The 14313-nt window shown below is 40.4% G+C and overlaps 1 protein-coding gene across 1 annotated transcript in view; it reads right to left on the minus strand.

Annotated features, from left to right (window-relative positions):
* LOC129110680 (dipeptidyl aminopeptidase-like protein 6) overlaps nt 1-10858 on the minus strand; it is a 134889-nt gene extending 124031 nt beyond the window's left edge. Inside the window, exon 1 of the mRNA XM_054622842.1 lies at nt 10694-10858. Coding sequence (XP_054478817.1) covers nt 10694-10858 — 165 coding nt within the window. The remainder of the gene's footprint in view (nt 1-10693) is intronic.
* Nucleotides 10859-14313: the final 3455 nt, after the last annotated feature.

Genomic DNA, 14313 nt, shown 5'->3' on the forward strand with positions numbered 1-14313 from the left:
ATACGTTACAGCCTCCTCACTGGCACCTTGGAAATGATACTCCTCACTCTGAGACAGGAACAGGACAGCCTCTAGTGGTGCACCGCCGGCACTTCAAGCAATGCTTTTTTTTTGTTTTTGCTTTTTTCTCTTAAACCGCTAATGCAGTTGAGAAATACTGTCTGATGTTAACATTCCCATAATACACTGCTACATTTCATATGCAAGTGAGCCGTTTTCCATTCATTTCAAAAGGTATTTTCATCATTTAAGCAACATCAAATGTAAAAATAAAAAAGCTATAAGAAGATTGTTTTTGGATCCCGGGAGCTCAATATGCTTGACGGATTAGCTTTGATTCACTGCAATATGCTTTAACTTCGAGGAGTACTCTGTGTCAAATCATATGAAACAGACTTCTATATGAATTTTTTAAGGCATTAATACACATGAGGGCCGCATCTAAAGCTCGAAACTAAACCTGCAGAAGTAAACACGCCTGGTTATTTTTAGCACCTCGAGAGCGAGAAGCCAACTTTAACTCTTTTGGGAGGATTTAAGGCGAAGACCACAGTCAGGTCACACCTGACTGCATCATATAACAGTCAATTCCCATGTGAAGTTTCATGTACTTGCCAGTTACACTTTCCTATTTAAATCACATGCTCGTTGTGCTTGTTGTGCAGCAGGAACGTTTGAGTTATTTTCCTCTCTGCTGTTTCCTCCCTAATCTTAGAAATACTGCGTCCAGTCATAAATAATGACTAAATCAGCGCTCCGGTTTTCTGACCCACAAAAGGGAAACGCAGCACAGCTCTTACGCCCCCGTGCTCATGTGTTGGTGCACATGGCTATGTGCATGTGCATTTGTCAAGGAGATGGTTAAGGTGGAATAGCTCTGCTTCACACCCAGAAGAGGAGCATTTTTGTGACTGCCTCCCCGTCCTCCAGCTCCTCTCCCTACACTGGAAATGCACTGTGAAGAGGCCGGAAATGAATTCATTTTACGCTGAGATGAAGTCATTAATGCCCGCCATCTATTATCGTCAGCCGGCTGCCAGAACAGCGGCGGCGACACAAAGAGGCATGCAGCACCAGCTGGAGAGTTGCAGACGTCAACAGTGAGACACATGATGCCACCTTGGTATTGATGGATGGATGGCCCCCCCCCCCCAGAGTTATCTAAAGCCTTTTCCCTCCGTTTACTGAGCATTTGCTTCTCAATTTCTACAAAGCACGGGTTCCAAGAGACACGAAATGAGTCTAACAGTGACGGAGAAGAGTGCAGACATGTTGTTGTTTGTATTTTGGTAGCCTTCGGAGAGGACAAATTCGATTCAAACTGACATTATTTTTGCAAATCCCTTCAGTGAGTGGTACGGGATTATCTCATGTGGCTAACCCTCCCTCTGTGCATTTTAATCATTGCTAGACAGAGATTTAAAGCAGAAGCAGAGGGAACATTTTTAGCACACGTTTAATTAGAGCACTTCTTGACATGCTATTTGTTTAATGTATCATTATTATTGTAAAAACTATTCCTGCACATTGCTATACATTAATGATATATGCATGCACCGTTCTCCCGCCCCTTAATGTGTACCTGATTCCGTTTTCAAGAGCTTCCTGATGATAAATAAATAAACCATAATGCCGTTTTACACCCCGCTGGCTGCATAATTCATCATCAGGGGAAATGTGCACCAGCACATGCGAGCGTGTCGTGTTTGATCAACGTGAAGTGTTCAAGGATTTGTTGATGAAGGGGAAATTACCTAGATGAAGAAACAGAGCTGGGGGTCAAAGAGGCTCGTCACTGAAGATTTAGACAGTAATCAAGTGGAGGCGCAGTGCTGTTATTGTTGACTGGAGACAAGAGGAAACAATTAAATCTGCTGTTTTCTGATTGGACAATACTCTGTACCAGTTATTCCCGTGGCCATTTATTTTTTGGTCAGGAGATTCTGCAGGACAAACACTCACCACACACACTTCTACACATGCCACCCTAGATTGAGCGTGAGAACTGATGACTCTATCCCTCAAGTGCCATTACTGATCACTCACTTACTATTTACTAATCAACACGATACATGGAAACTCTTTCTGTAATCAGATAGGCAAGCAGCAGTTAATTATTCCAACCTAATTAAGAAATAAAAAAAATAATAGAGGATTGAAAAGACAGACAGTGTCTTACTTTGTACGACTGCAGTCAGCTGATTGTTTACCATATTCAAGTGGAAATGTTCCGCGTTCGCTTTCTTGAATACTAATCATCTCTCACACGTTAAAGGAGACATTTTGTGCTCATGTTCTGGTTCATACTTGTATTTTGGGTTTCTACTACAACATGTTTGCATGCTTTAATGTTGAAAGAACAAATGTGTACAAACACTGATGGAGCTAGATGAAATCCGAGGAGGGTTCATCATCTGGGGAACCAGAACGTCTGCTGACACTGAAATCTGGATCAGACTAGTGGATTTTGAACATTTATTTCTAAAAAAAACACATATTTACATACACTATATGTTCCTCAGACCTTAATGCCAAGTACAGTACTTCATTAAATGCATCAGATAAGTTACTAAATTAGTTATTCATGTTGTTGTCAGTTGATACCACATCATTGAAACGGTAAATGGACTTACATTTATATAGCCTGGTTCTAGTCTTCCAACATGGCCACACACACACACACACACACACACACACACACACACACACACACACACACACACACACACACACACACACACACACACACACACACACACACACACACACACACAGCAGAGGCTTCCATACAAGGTGCCACCTGCTCATCAGGATCCAATGTAATCCTCATCCACACACACTCACTCACACACCGACTGAACAGCCATTAAACAATTACACAAGTGCATGCATCACTCGCAGCATGTTTACTCACACAGCAGGATATTGGTTGATACTGTTACGTTACAATGAGCTCGTAGCAAATAGAGCACAAGAAAACCAAACTGAAGTGATTATGTCTGACAGAAAACAATGAGTAGCAAAGTGCTCAAAGTTAATGAAAAACAAAGTGGGTTGTTGGAGGAGGAAGGAAAAGCCAATAGGGCTTCTCATTATTTAACAGAAACAAATCACAGAATATTTCCTTATGTAAATTTACAACCCTGACTCCAGAGAAGGCAACATTTTAATTAATTTCATAATAGGTTACTTTAAGTAGTCATTGTTTGCTTTAGAGTAGTAAAGTAAAAAAAAACATGGATTCTTACTTGACATTTAGCAAACAAGGACCACTTACAGTAACTAATAATCAAAATATAATTCTCTATAACTGTGATCATTATGCATTATATACAGCATTAAAGCTATACAAATGTAAATATACTATGGTCCGTGAGAGACCAGCAATTGAACCCATAAGTCATTTTTAAATGCTTTATAAAGGTGGGACGATTATTTGAATATAATTGTGATTTATTTATAGTGCTTATAAATAAAATGATACATTGATATAAGCCAATTGTAAAGCATTATAAGTAAGATATAAATGCATTATAGACATGGGCGTCAAAGAAAGTGTTAGCAATGATTCACATTTACATTATTAAGATTAGTATTGTTTATAGCAATTAAAACAGAGTATTCCAGTTAAATAATACAAATTTGTACAAGTACTGGACACATACTACTGTGTGAACATGCTAAAAAAGAAAATCATCTTTCAATGAAAGAAAAATGCCTGATAGTGTCGGGGTTTAAGATAGCACTGTGAGAATAGAGCCATCGCTATGCTATCTTTCCTCAGAGCAATATAGAAAAACATTAAAATTGACAATATAATATAAGAAACAGCGCATTTGTTATCTGCCCATTGAAGGAAAGAAATGATTCTCTGACTTATTCAAAGCCCTATTATACTCCAAAATAACCTCTATATCAGCTGCCAGTGAATACCAACGTAAAAGCATATTCCACTATATATTGTATATTTACTTCTCTGTTCTTCACCAGTATTATTTGTGTTATCATAAAGCCCAGATCTGAAATTGGCCAGCTTATTAAAAGGGCATTTCAGGGCTCGGCTGTCTCATAATCCATACAGAGGAAAATATCCTCTTTTCGTCTGTGTGTGTGTGTGTGTGTGTGTGTGTGTGTGTGTGTGTGTGTGTGTGTGTGTGTGTGTGTGTGTGTGTGTGTGTGTGTGTGTGTGTGTGTTTGGCAGAGGGGTAAAACAAAAAAGGAGAAGGGGTGCGTGTGCATTAATGTGCAGCGGTGGATTTATTTCTTTTTTTCTACCCATTTTCCTTCTTAATGCAAAGTGCAGGGGCGAAGCCATTAGACGGCAAAATAAGTGAGATAAGTTGGGAGAGTGTAAGAAAAATAAAGTAGATGTGGGAATACGTGACTCAAAACACACGCACATCACTCTTAACCTCTCTGTGTGTAAGAGGTCTGAATCTTAGTAATGCTAGCCAGATATCTCCGGAGACTCATTACGAACGCGCCCATCGTACCAGACAGAGACGGATGAAACAGAGATGTTTACGCTTGTAATGGAGTCTGTGGAGAAAAGAAAAGCAGAAATCACACCACAGGGACAAAGCTTTTATGTCCAAAAGTGAAGATCCATTGCTTGCTTTTAGGTCCGTTTTTTTTTCTCGCTGGATTAAATGCCGTCGGAGAGTAAGTCTATAATTAATGAAGCTGAAATGTGAGACGGCGTGTACTTTTGGCTTTAAAATGAAGCGGCTGGGGAGCGGAGATGCTCAAGAAGGGGACCCGAAGGCTTTACATAATATCACTATCTAGATTGAGTTGGACTGGAGCAAAATGAGGGTGAAAGGCTCAAATTCACATTGAACTGTGGGAGTCAGCAGATACAAATCATCAGTGGAACTAGCTTCAATGATCATAAATGAACCCCAGAACTCTGCAGACAGCATGGGCTGGCAGAGCTTTTGGAGAGTGGGGGGGGGGGGGGGCACATATTTGATTAGATTGTAATGAGTTGTTTCACCAGCAGGGAATCATCATCAGAGAGGATTTCAGACTAAGATCTCTATCAAATGTATTGACAGAGAATGATTTATCCCCCGCGATGGAGAACAAGTCAAGCTCATGCCAAACAGAGGCGATAATGAGTTGTTTTAAATGCATTGTCTGTTTGAGGGACACTAATTCTTCTGCTAGGAGTCCCCATACGCAGAACATACACTGATCAGTAACCAGTAATCATATGATCACAAGTTTAAACTAATTAATCCCATATGATAATATTGAAACTCGGTCCCTCTATTGTTTGCTGCTACAGAATCACTCTGGTCTTTGTCACAAAGAAATCATGACATTGACTGCAATTTCTGCATTAATCATGTGGCAACAAAACCTGAAGTTTCCTAAAATGTCACCTTGAGGCTGGCTCCAAAATGCTACTACTACTAATACTAATACTACTACTACTACTACTACTACTACTACTACTACTACTACTAATACTACTACTACTACTACTACTACTACTACTACTACTACTACTACTACTACTACTACTACTACTACTACTACTACTACTACTACTACTACTACTACTAATACTACTACTACTACTACTACTACTACTACTACTACTACTACTACTACTACTACTACTACTACTACTACTAATACTACTACTATACTACTACTACTACTACTACTACTACTACTACTAATACTACTACTACTAATACTAATACTACTACTACTACTACTACTAATACTACTACTACTACTACTACTAATACTACTACTACTACTACTACTACTACTAATACTACTACTACTACTACTACTACTACTACTACTACTACTACTACTACTACTACTACTACTACTACTACTACTACTACACAGGATAAATAAATGTTTACAGCCTGATACGAGAGCTAATATTCCTGTTCATGACCACTGTAGGATGATTCCATTTCCATATAACTCATCTGTTTAAATTACAATAATGCTTCAAATTATGCCTTATTAAGGATACGGCCGCTTTGAGTGACAGGTGGGTGACGCAAAAAAAGTTGCTAGCTGTCTTTTCTGCTGCATCAACCGGGCCAACCTGAGCTCCACCACCGCTCCACCTCTTTGTCCAGTTTTAGAGTTGGGCCGTGTCGTCACTGCCAAGATGGCAGAAGCCAATGGGTCACGTCAGGGAGACTATGTCCATATTTTATACAAGCTATGTAATTAATACATACTGATTAGTGTTCGGTATTTTATCTGTCAATACATATGTAACTTGTTGTATCCAAGATCAGGAAGAGTTTCGTTATGGGGTCTTGGTTGTATTCCATCCAAGCAGGTGAGCAACTTATGTTTCACTCATTTGAATCCTGGCACATTAAACTGTGTCCTTTAACAGCCAAGTGTCCTTCAGCAGGACAGCGAACCCCCAACCCGCACCCACATTCTGTCTGATCCCAAATTAGCTAAATGTCTAAACTGCAAATATGACTGTGATCTTTGTGAGAAACTTCACAGCAGAACAATAAGGCAGCAGGTGCTGGAGATGACAGAGAAGAGGGGGAAAGAGTTTGGGAATAGGAGACCACTGGGCTAAAAATGAAGGTATTTAACTGACACTATTATCCAGAGACACTCACAATGATTGTAATGAATCCAACATCTACAAGCGAACATTAATAAGCGACACAATATGATAACAGTGAATGTGCTGCAGCAAATTAAGGCTTTTGTTGCAAACTGAGACACTCATTTGGCATTCTAATCCGTTACTGAGAGCCGTGTGTGATGGAGAAGTGCCGCGTAGGGGAGGGACTATAGCAGCTGAGGAGAAAAGGGGTGATGGTGGTGGTGGATAAAGTTTTGAAGTGGCGGAGCGGGGGCCGTGTGGCGGCCCTGTGGGGGGGCCAAGTGAGTGGATGAGCTCTTCATCCCAGTGGGCTCTAGTTCTCATCAACGCAGCGTGATATAAATGTCACCTCCACCAGACTCTCATTAAGTCTGCACAGCTGGATAGATGCCAAAGCTTGGATTGACATTAAAAAGAAAAGGAAGGCAGGGTACAAGTGCTGTACAGATAGAGTATATGTGTATGTAGTGTGTATATTCAAATGGTAGAGGATGGTAAAAAAAAGTGCACAAATGAAAGAATAGAACAGATGACATCATTACATCCGTGCCCTGCAATAATCACGACACAGGCCGGTATTCAAACCTCTTTTTTCTATCCGACAAAGCTCTTCTTCTATCCCCCCGCCCGTTCTCTCGGGTTGATGAATAGGGACTGTACATCACTGTTTGTATTGATTTCAGATCATGTTGGAGTTCTCTGCACCAACAAACACAAAGACAGGGCCGCGGGTCAATAAATCAACCTCATGTTATATTCATGTACACCTCAACCAGAGTTTTTACCTCCTGCAGCGTACTGCAGTCTGTGGGCAACACGAGCTAGCTTGCAATAGATGAGACACAAATCTTTGGGTGGAGAGAACTCAAAACATGAAATCACACATATACATATATAGAAATATAATGCTGAGATGGAGATTACTGACAGAACATGCTATGAAAACTAATGACCCCTGAATTATTATTCTATCTGAGTTATACAGAGCAGTATTCCTTGACAAGTTATTTAAATTGACTTCTTATTGGGACCTTTATGCTTTAATGAGTCAAAAATTTGACAACGAGTTATATCTCCAGGTCAAATCTCCATCTTGTCTTTAACATTCCACATGCACAGAGAGCTCAGTGCTCAGGTCACTGCTCTGCGACAGAGATAAAAAGAGGTGAAAAGATCAGAAAATGTTGCTTATTTTACAAATTCCACATTCTATCGAAAACGTTATGACTGAAATTGCAACAAATACCAGTTACTGGTTCCTACTTGGTTAAAAGTAAAAGAAAATGGCCATGCTAGACAGCTAGCTTGCCTATGTAAAATCGCACAGCCCCTGCTATGTCGTTTGTTATTGTAACTCCTTTAGAGATGATAACAATAAGGTCACATTTCAACATCTTAGTGATCTGACGTATACTCTTCCAGCCTCATAAGTAGTTTTATATCTGTTTGCAACTCGAGTGCTGCAGAGGACACACTGATGATAGTGAGACTACTGAACTCTTTTATTACAGTTTATGTTGGAGTATAATATCCATAGAGAACGCAGAGTCAATTTGTCTTGAGAAAGTCAGTTTCCCTTCACTCCTGGCATAAAGAATATAAAGTGATATTTATATATAATTTCCACAAATAGCAGCACGTTGGAGGTGTAATATATTTGTGGAATGGAGGGGAAATGATTGACTTTGACTTCACAGTGGCAGTCGTACAGTTCCTTAACATGATAATATGCATTGAAGACGGCAAGCTCTAACACCAGTCAAACATTCAAGCGAGTGTACGCCTTTTGTTAATATCATTATGAGCACTCGCCTGTCAAATGTTTCTTAGCAATAAGTAAACAACGATTGAAGTAATTGGAGTACTAACATTCTGCCATTTCATTTTAGAAATAACAACAGCAAATTACATGTGATCTCATATCTGGCCCTCTACAAGTTTTGTCATCTTCCTTGTTCCGTCCTGTCAGTTATGATTTGAACATTTCCAAACAGTCCCTCTCTCTATAGGCAATACAATCCAACCAAAACGGTCAACAGCCTAGTTCCTTGCATCACGGAGTTTTGATTTTGTTTTGTATACAAAAATGATAGCAGTTATAAAAACATCCAATGCTCAAGTCAGACCCACAGGTTAGCACGTACAAGCATAACCCAACACTTATCTCCAATGCGGACCTCCATAAACCCATCAAACACACATTTGGTACAATCAATCTAGTTTGACGTGGCTTCATCATATAGCATTGCATAGTCGAAGAGACACTGGATTGAGGCTACAACCAGCAGTTTCCTCATTCAAAAAATGAAACGGTATAGTGTAGCAAGACAGGAATCTCTACTTGCTGGCTAATTTCTTCAGTATTATCCCTCAGAGATCAGCTCACCAGAGATACCCTGATCCACGGTCACCCTCAGATATTTGACACTAGTCTTGGAGTCAAATGGAGCAAGGACCAAAACTTCAGAGGCTGATTTGGGGACAAAGAAATAGACTAGAAGAGTGCTGCGAGGAGCAAAAGCAGACTGCAGAAGGACAGTGCCATCGATCTGACATCCATCTAATCTAGAAGATCCATCCATCATCTGTAACTACTTGACATTTGCAGGGTCATGGAGGGCTGGAACCAATCCCACATCAGACAGGTCGCCAGGCAACTCGTCTAGAGTATCCCATTTAAAGTTATATTTAGAGTAGGTGCCCAATATGTTGAGCAATAAAAGGAAACGTTCCTTTATAGCGGATTTATCAAGAATGTAAAGACTTTCAACCTCGATATCTCAGTTTGCGGTAAATACAACTAATAATAATAATAATAATGATGGCAAAGGTTCAAAAATCATAAAGTATTCACAAGAACAGACGATGTATAATTCTGAAGTAAACAGAGGCATAAAAACAGCCCCATAAAAGCTGCTTTGCTGAGTTACTGCCTCAGCACCACGGACAGCGGCTGACTCCAGAGTGAGTCACCGGTTCAGCACCGCGGACAGTCTGCTCGTCCTGCCCGGACACATGGCAGCGTTCCAGCCTCAGGCAGGTGCTTCGGACGGCCAAACATGGATTCATATACCAAGGTCACCCTGCTGAAATTTATGTAATTCCTTCCACAGACAGTTTACAATAGGAATGACTGGGGTTTCTGCTGACAGTTATCAGATATTGAGCATATTTGGAGAAAGCTGAAAAAACACCCAAAAGAGAGATAATGATCAGGAATATTGTATGACACGATGCAAACATTAGTGCCACTCATTCCAAGCTATAGACTTGTATAAAAAATCAGCACCGTGACACAATAGGAATGACTGGGATTTCTGCAGACAGTTAATATATATTGAGCATATTTGGAGAAACTAAAACACCCAAAAGAGAGATAATGATCAGGCGGATCCTGGGGAATTTGTATGACACGATGCAAACATTAGTGCCACTCATTCCAAGCTATACTTGTATACAAAAACAGCATCGTGACACAATAGGAATGACTGGGATGTATGCAGACAGTTATCAGATATTGAGCATATTTGGAGAAACTAAAAAAAACACCCAAAAGAGAGATAATGAGGAATGATAAGGAATTTGTATGACATAATGCAAACATTAGTGCCACTCATTCCAAGCTATAGACTTGTATTTAAAAAAAACAGCCTCGACTGGGATTTCTGCAGACAGTTATCAGATATTGAACATATTTGGAGAAACAAAATGCTCATTCTAAGCTAGAGACTTGTATAAAAAAAAAAAAAAACAACAACACTGCAACGTGATCAACGCCTCATATAGTGTTAAAACACTGACGTGCCATTTGAGGGATTTATGAAGTGACCAGACAGCCACTGAGACGCTGCTGACGCGTCACTCATTGACAGACAAGCCAACCAATTGATGCACAAGTTTGCCAAGTTTGCCTCTAAAGATGGGGAGTTGTAATGTAATGCACAGCAAAGGGGGGCATTGAACTAGACCCATTCTTTTGTATAATCTGAACATAAATAAGCCATTTCTGAGTCGATTGCTGTGTAGAACTATTTGTTCATAACATGTGATATATGACAGGTAAAACGTGTCGTTTCTTACATCCTCGTCCTCGCAGTGCTCCCGGTACTGAAGCCGGGCTCTCTGGCTCTCCACCGCACGCTCCCCGTCCACACTTTGCCCGAGGAGGAGGCTCGCCTCCGGAGGGTTGGGGAAGGTTTTGTTTGTGTTGATCTTGCCGGAGAATCTCTGGTACAGTGACGCCATTTCGACTGTTTGTTTGTCTCTCACACACACACACACAAAAAAAAAAAAAAAAAAAAGTCTCTGTTCTCAATCAATAAATGCAACAAGGAAGAAAAAAAAAAAAAAAAAAAAAAAAAAAAAAAAAAAAAAAGTCCAAGGAAGAGGTCAAAGAGGGATGGATGAGAGGATTCGATGAGACGATGCTCTCATCCAGTCTCCAGACTGTGATCGGGATTCAGGACACGTACTTTCACAGATGCTGCTGCAGCGACGCGGCTTCCACACTTTCCCCAAGTTCATGCAACAACAACAACAACAAAACAACAACAACAACAACAACAAAAATAATGAATCAACCCGGTGCTGGTTCCTCAGGATCCGGGACCGCAACGACGGAGCCAACCAGCCTCAGCGAGATCCCGACTCTCTCTCTCTCTCTCTCTCTCTCCCTCCATCGTGGTGGGAATGAAAGTGACCGCTGATGAACGTTCAGGGACTAAAGAAGGTCTCTGCGTTACAGATGAGCACACACACACACACACACACACACACACACACACACACACACACACACACACACACACACACACACAGAGTCCCGGTGATGAGCCACCCAACGCAGCATCCACAGATCAGATATCAGAGGTTTTTGGGTTTTTTTTGTGGTAGAAACTTATCGTGACTTTGCAGATAAGAGAGGAGCTCAAGTGTTGCTATTAGTTTCCTATCAGAGCCTCCGTTCGGGTCGACAGATTACAGTGTAGTGCGGAGAACAAGAGCGCCACCATGTGGGGGGAAAGGGATACAGGATGAAGTTAACAGCCATGGCACAATCTCAAGGTGAGAAGTTTTTAATGGACCATCAAATAAGAAATGAGAATATTTATGAATCTGACATTACTTTAGGATTTTTTCCATATTTTCAATCTTGTTTTTTTTTTTCTCCCCAGGTTTCATCTTTTTTTACATTTGAATGTAGCTGCCTGTTAAGCCTCACTAATTTATTGATGGGGATTGGCAGTAAACACAATGTATAATACATGCATACATACATTAAGCTGAGATAGGTCAAAGTAAACTGATGTGCATTAAAATAAAGATGCAAATGAAGTGTTGCTGCATACAATTACCACTTTCAACCTTAAAACAGAATACATTTCCATTCATTTTAAAACTTGGAGCTATATGGTGCACAGCATGAGGATAGGGCTGCAACAAATGATTATTTTCATCAACAATCTGCCTTTTGTCTGTTTTGTTTGAAGTGTATGTATAGTTGCAGAACCCAAGAGGACATATATGAAAAAGAAAAGCCTCAAATTCTCACATCTGAGGAGCTTGAACCACTGAATTACTAAAAAATATATTTTAAAGAATATTAAAATAGTTGATCAACCAGTCGATTATTAGTCCAATCATATATCTCTGTGTGGAAATGAATAATGGAAAACTCTAACTACATAAGAGTTTCCAGACATGAGAAACATGTTGCTAAAGCAAGGAATAGAGTCCAGATACAGATACAAGACTAATGATAATATTTTACACATTGAAAAGACATAATGGAAACATATAAACAGCTGGAGTCGCTGGATGTCCTGATACCACATCATTCCTATTTTTTGTTTTAATCTCATCAGGAGAATCATTTTATAAACAACAGAATATGTAATCTGATTTGATTCCCAGGAACAGATTGAACTACTTTGGGAAACGCTTAAAGCAAACATCCTCCTCCTATACATCCCCAGCCCGCCTACAGCTAAACTCTCACATCTGTTCAGATTTACCTTTCAATTAAGCCGACTTCTTAAACAGATTAAAACACACCCTGCCACTGCATGACGAGATTACTCAGCTGCAAACCCACAAAACACAGATAGCACAGACTCCGGCTCTGCCATTCTTCTGCAAAAATATTTTACTATTGATTTCCAAGAAAGGTTTCATAAGGGGAATGAAAGAAAAAAAAAATGCTGCCATGTGTTTCTGCACATCAAATCCATCTCAGACTCTAGCAAATGCAATTAAATTTTCCAGGCACTGTAGTGATGTGATTATGAAGAAGAAGAAAAAACAAAAAAAGGCTGGGTAGCAATATTTGTCAAACTGCAGAAAATCCTGAGAGTACTGATGCAGTGCATTTGAGGTGGACTGAATATTCAACATCTTCGAACTGATGTTAATGATGCAAATAAAAAATAAAAAGTAACTCACTTCCTGGACCGGCAGTGTGGTCTGTCTGGGCCCCTCCTGCTCTATCACCTTATTAGATTACCCCACCGTATCGACTGAGCTCATAGGAAGCACTAAATATGATTATTTCTAAGGCTTTCCCTATGAAGAGTTAAATGCAGCAGACCGAGGCTCTCTGACGCCAGAGCAAATCAGCCCTGCAGCTCAGCGGCAGAGAGGGGGAGAGCTGTGAGGCTTAATCCCTGCCGGAGTCTTCCGTTTGTGGGGAAGGACGGGCAGATATCAGCCGAGAGAGGCCGTCGCAAAAAAAAAAAAAAACAGGACGAAAGCAGCGAAAGAAGTTTGTTTACTGAAAACCAACACTATGTAGTTCATACAGCAGCAACTGATCATAAAACAGAACAAAGAGAGAATTAAGAATAAAGAATATTCTAATAATCTTGCTCGAATGCAACTTTCCCCGATTAAAATGAGGGAGATTCCTGGAAGCCAGTGACGGGGAATCTTTTCCTCTTTCTCACTCATAACATAGATAAACAGCTAAAAAGACAATAACTACAACTCAAACACTGAGATATTCAATGGTTTAATCAGGAGCAGTGGACAAATGCTGCCATCTAGTGGATCAATGAAGCTTACTTTGTGTATATTTACTTCTGAATAAAAAAGGATCACTGTGCTGCTGAATAATAAACATCAGTTTTGCATAGTTCATGCAGAAATTGTAAGCACGGCCATGACATCTCCTTCTGCCAACCGACCAGCACGAGTAACGACGGGTCCTCATGTCAGGCCTTCTTAAGCCACATGTGCCTCCCTGCATCAACAGGAACTGCTTTGGAGGCTGCTTGTCTCTGAATCCTTCCAGCCATCATGAATTGAAGGTGGTGCGGAGGAAGCTGCCACGGAGAGGTAGCAGAGGGAGTTGTCGAGGTCACTGGCCGCAGTATTTTATAGAAGTTGTATCACTGCCAGCAGATTTTTGAAGTTATGGGGCTGCCAGACAGCAATTAATGCGGCGGAGGGGGAGGCGGTCAATCATCCTGACAAGCATTAAGTTACATGAGTTAAACAAGAGGATCGATATCTCTGATGTTGGACGGAGTAAGAAAATTGCTTAAGATTTACTGAGAACAAGATTTAAAGGGTCATTTCAACCAAGTAAAAAGATAACATACTGTACATACATAGTTTTTCCTCAGTTTGACCCTTTTACTACACCACGTGATGCTTGAAGTCATCTTATTCCTCAGTGTCAGACACTATCTGTGGTGTATCTG

The sequence above is a fragment of the Anoplopoma fimbria genome, chromosome 21 (genome assembly GCF_027596085.1).
Source record: "Anoplopoma fimbria isolate UVic2021 breed Golden Eagle Sablefish chromosome 21, Afim_UVic_2022, whole genome shotgun sequence".
Lineage (NCBI taxonomy): Eukaryota > Metazoa > Chordata > Actinopteri > Perciformes > Anoplopomatidae > Anoplopoma > Anoplopoma fimbria.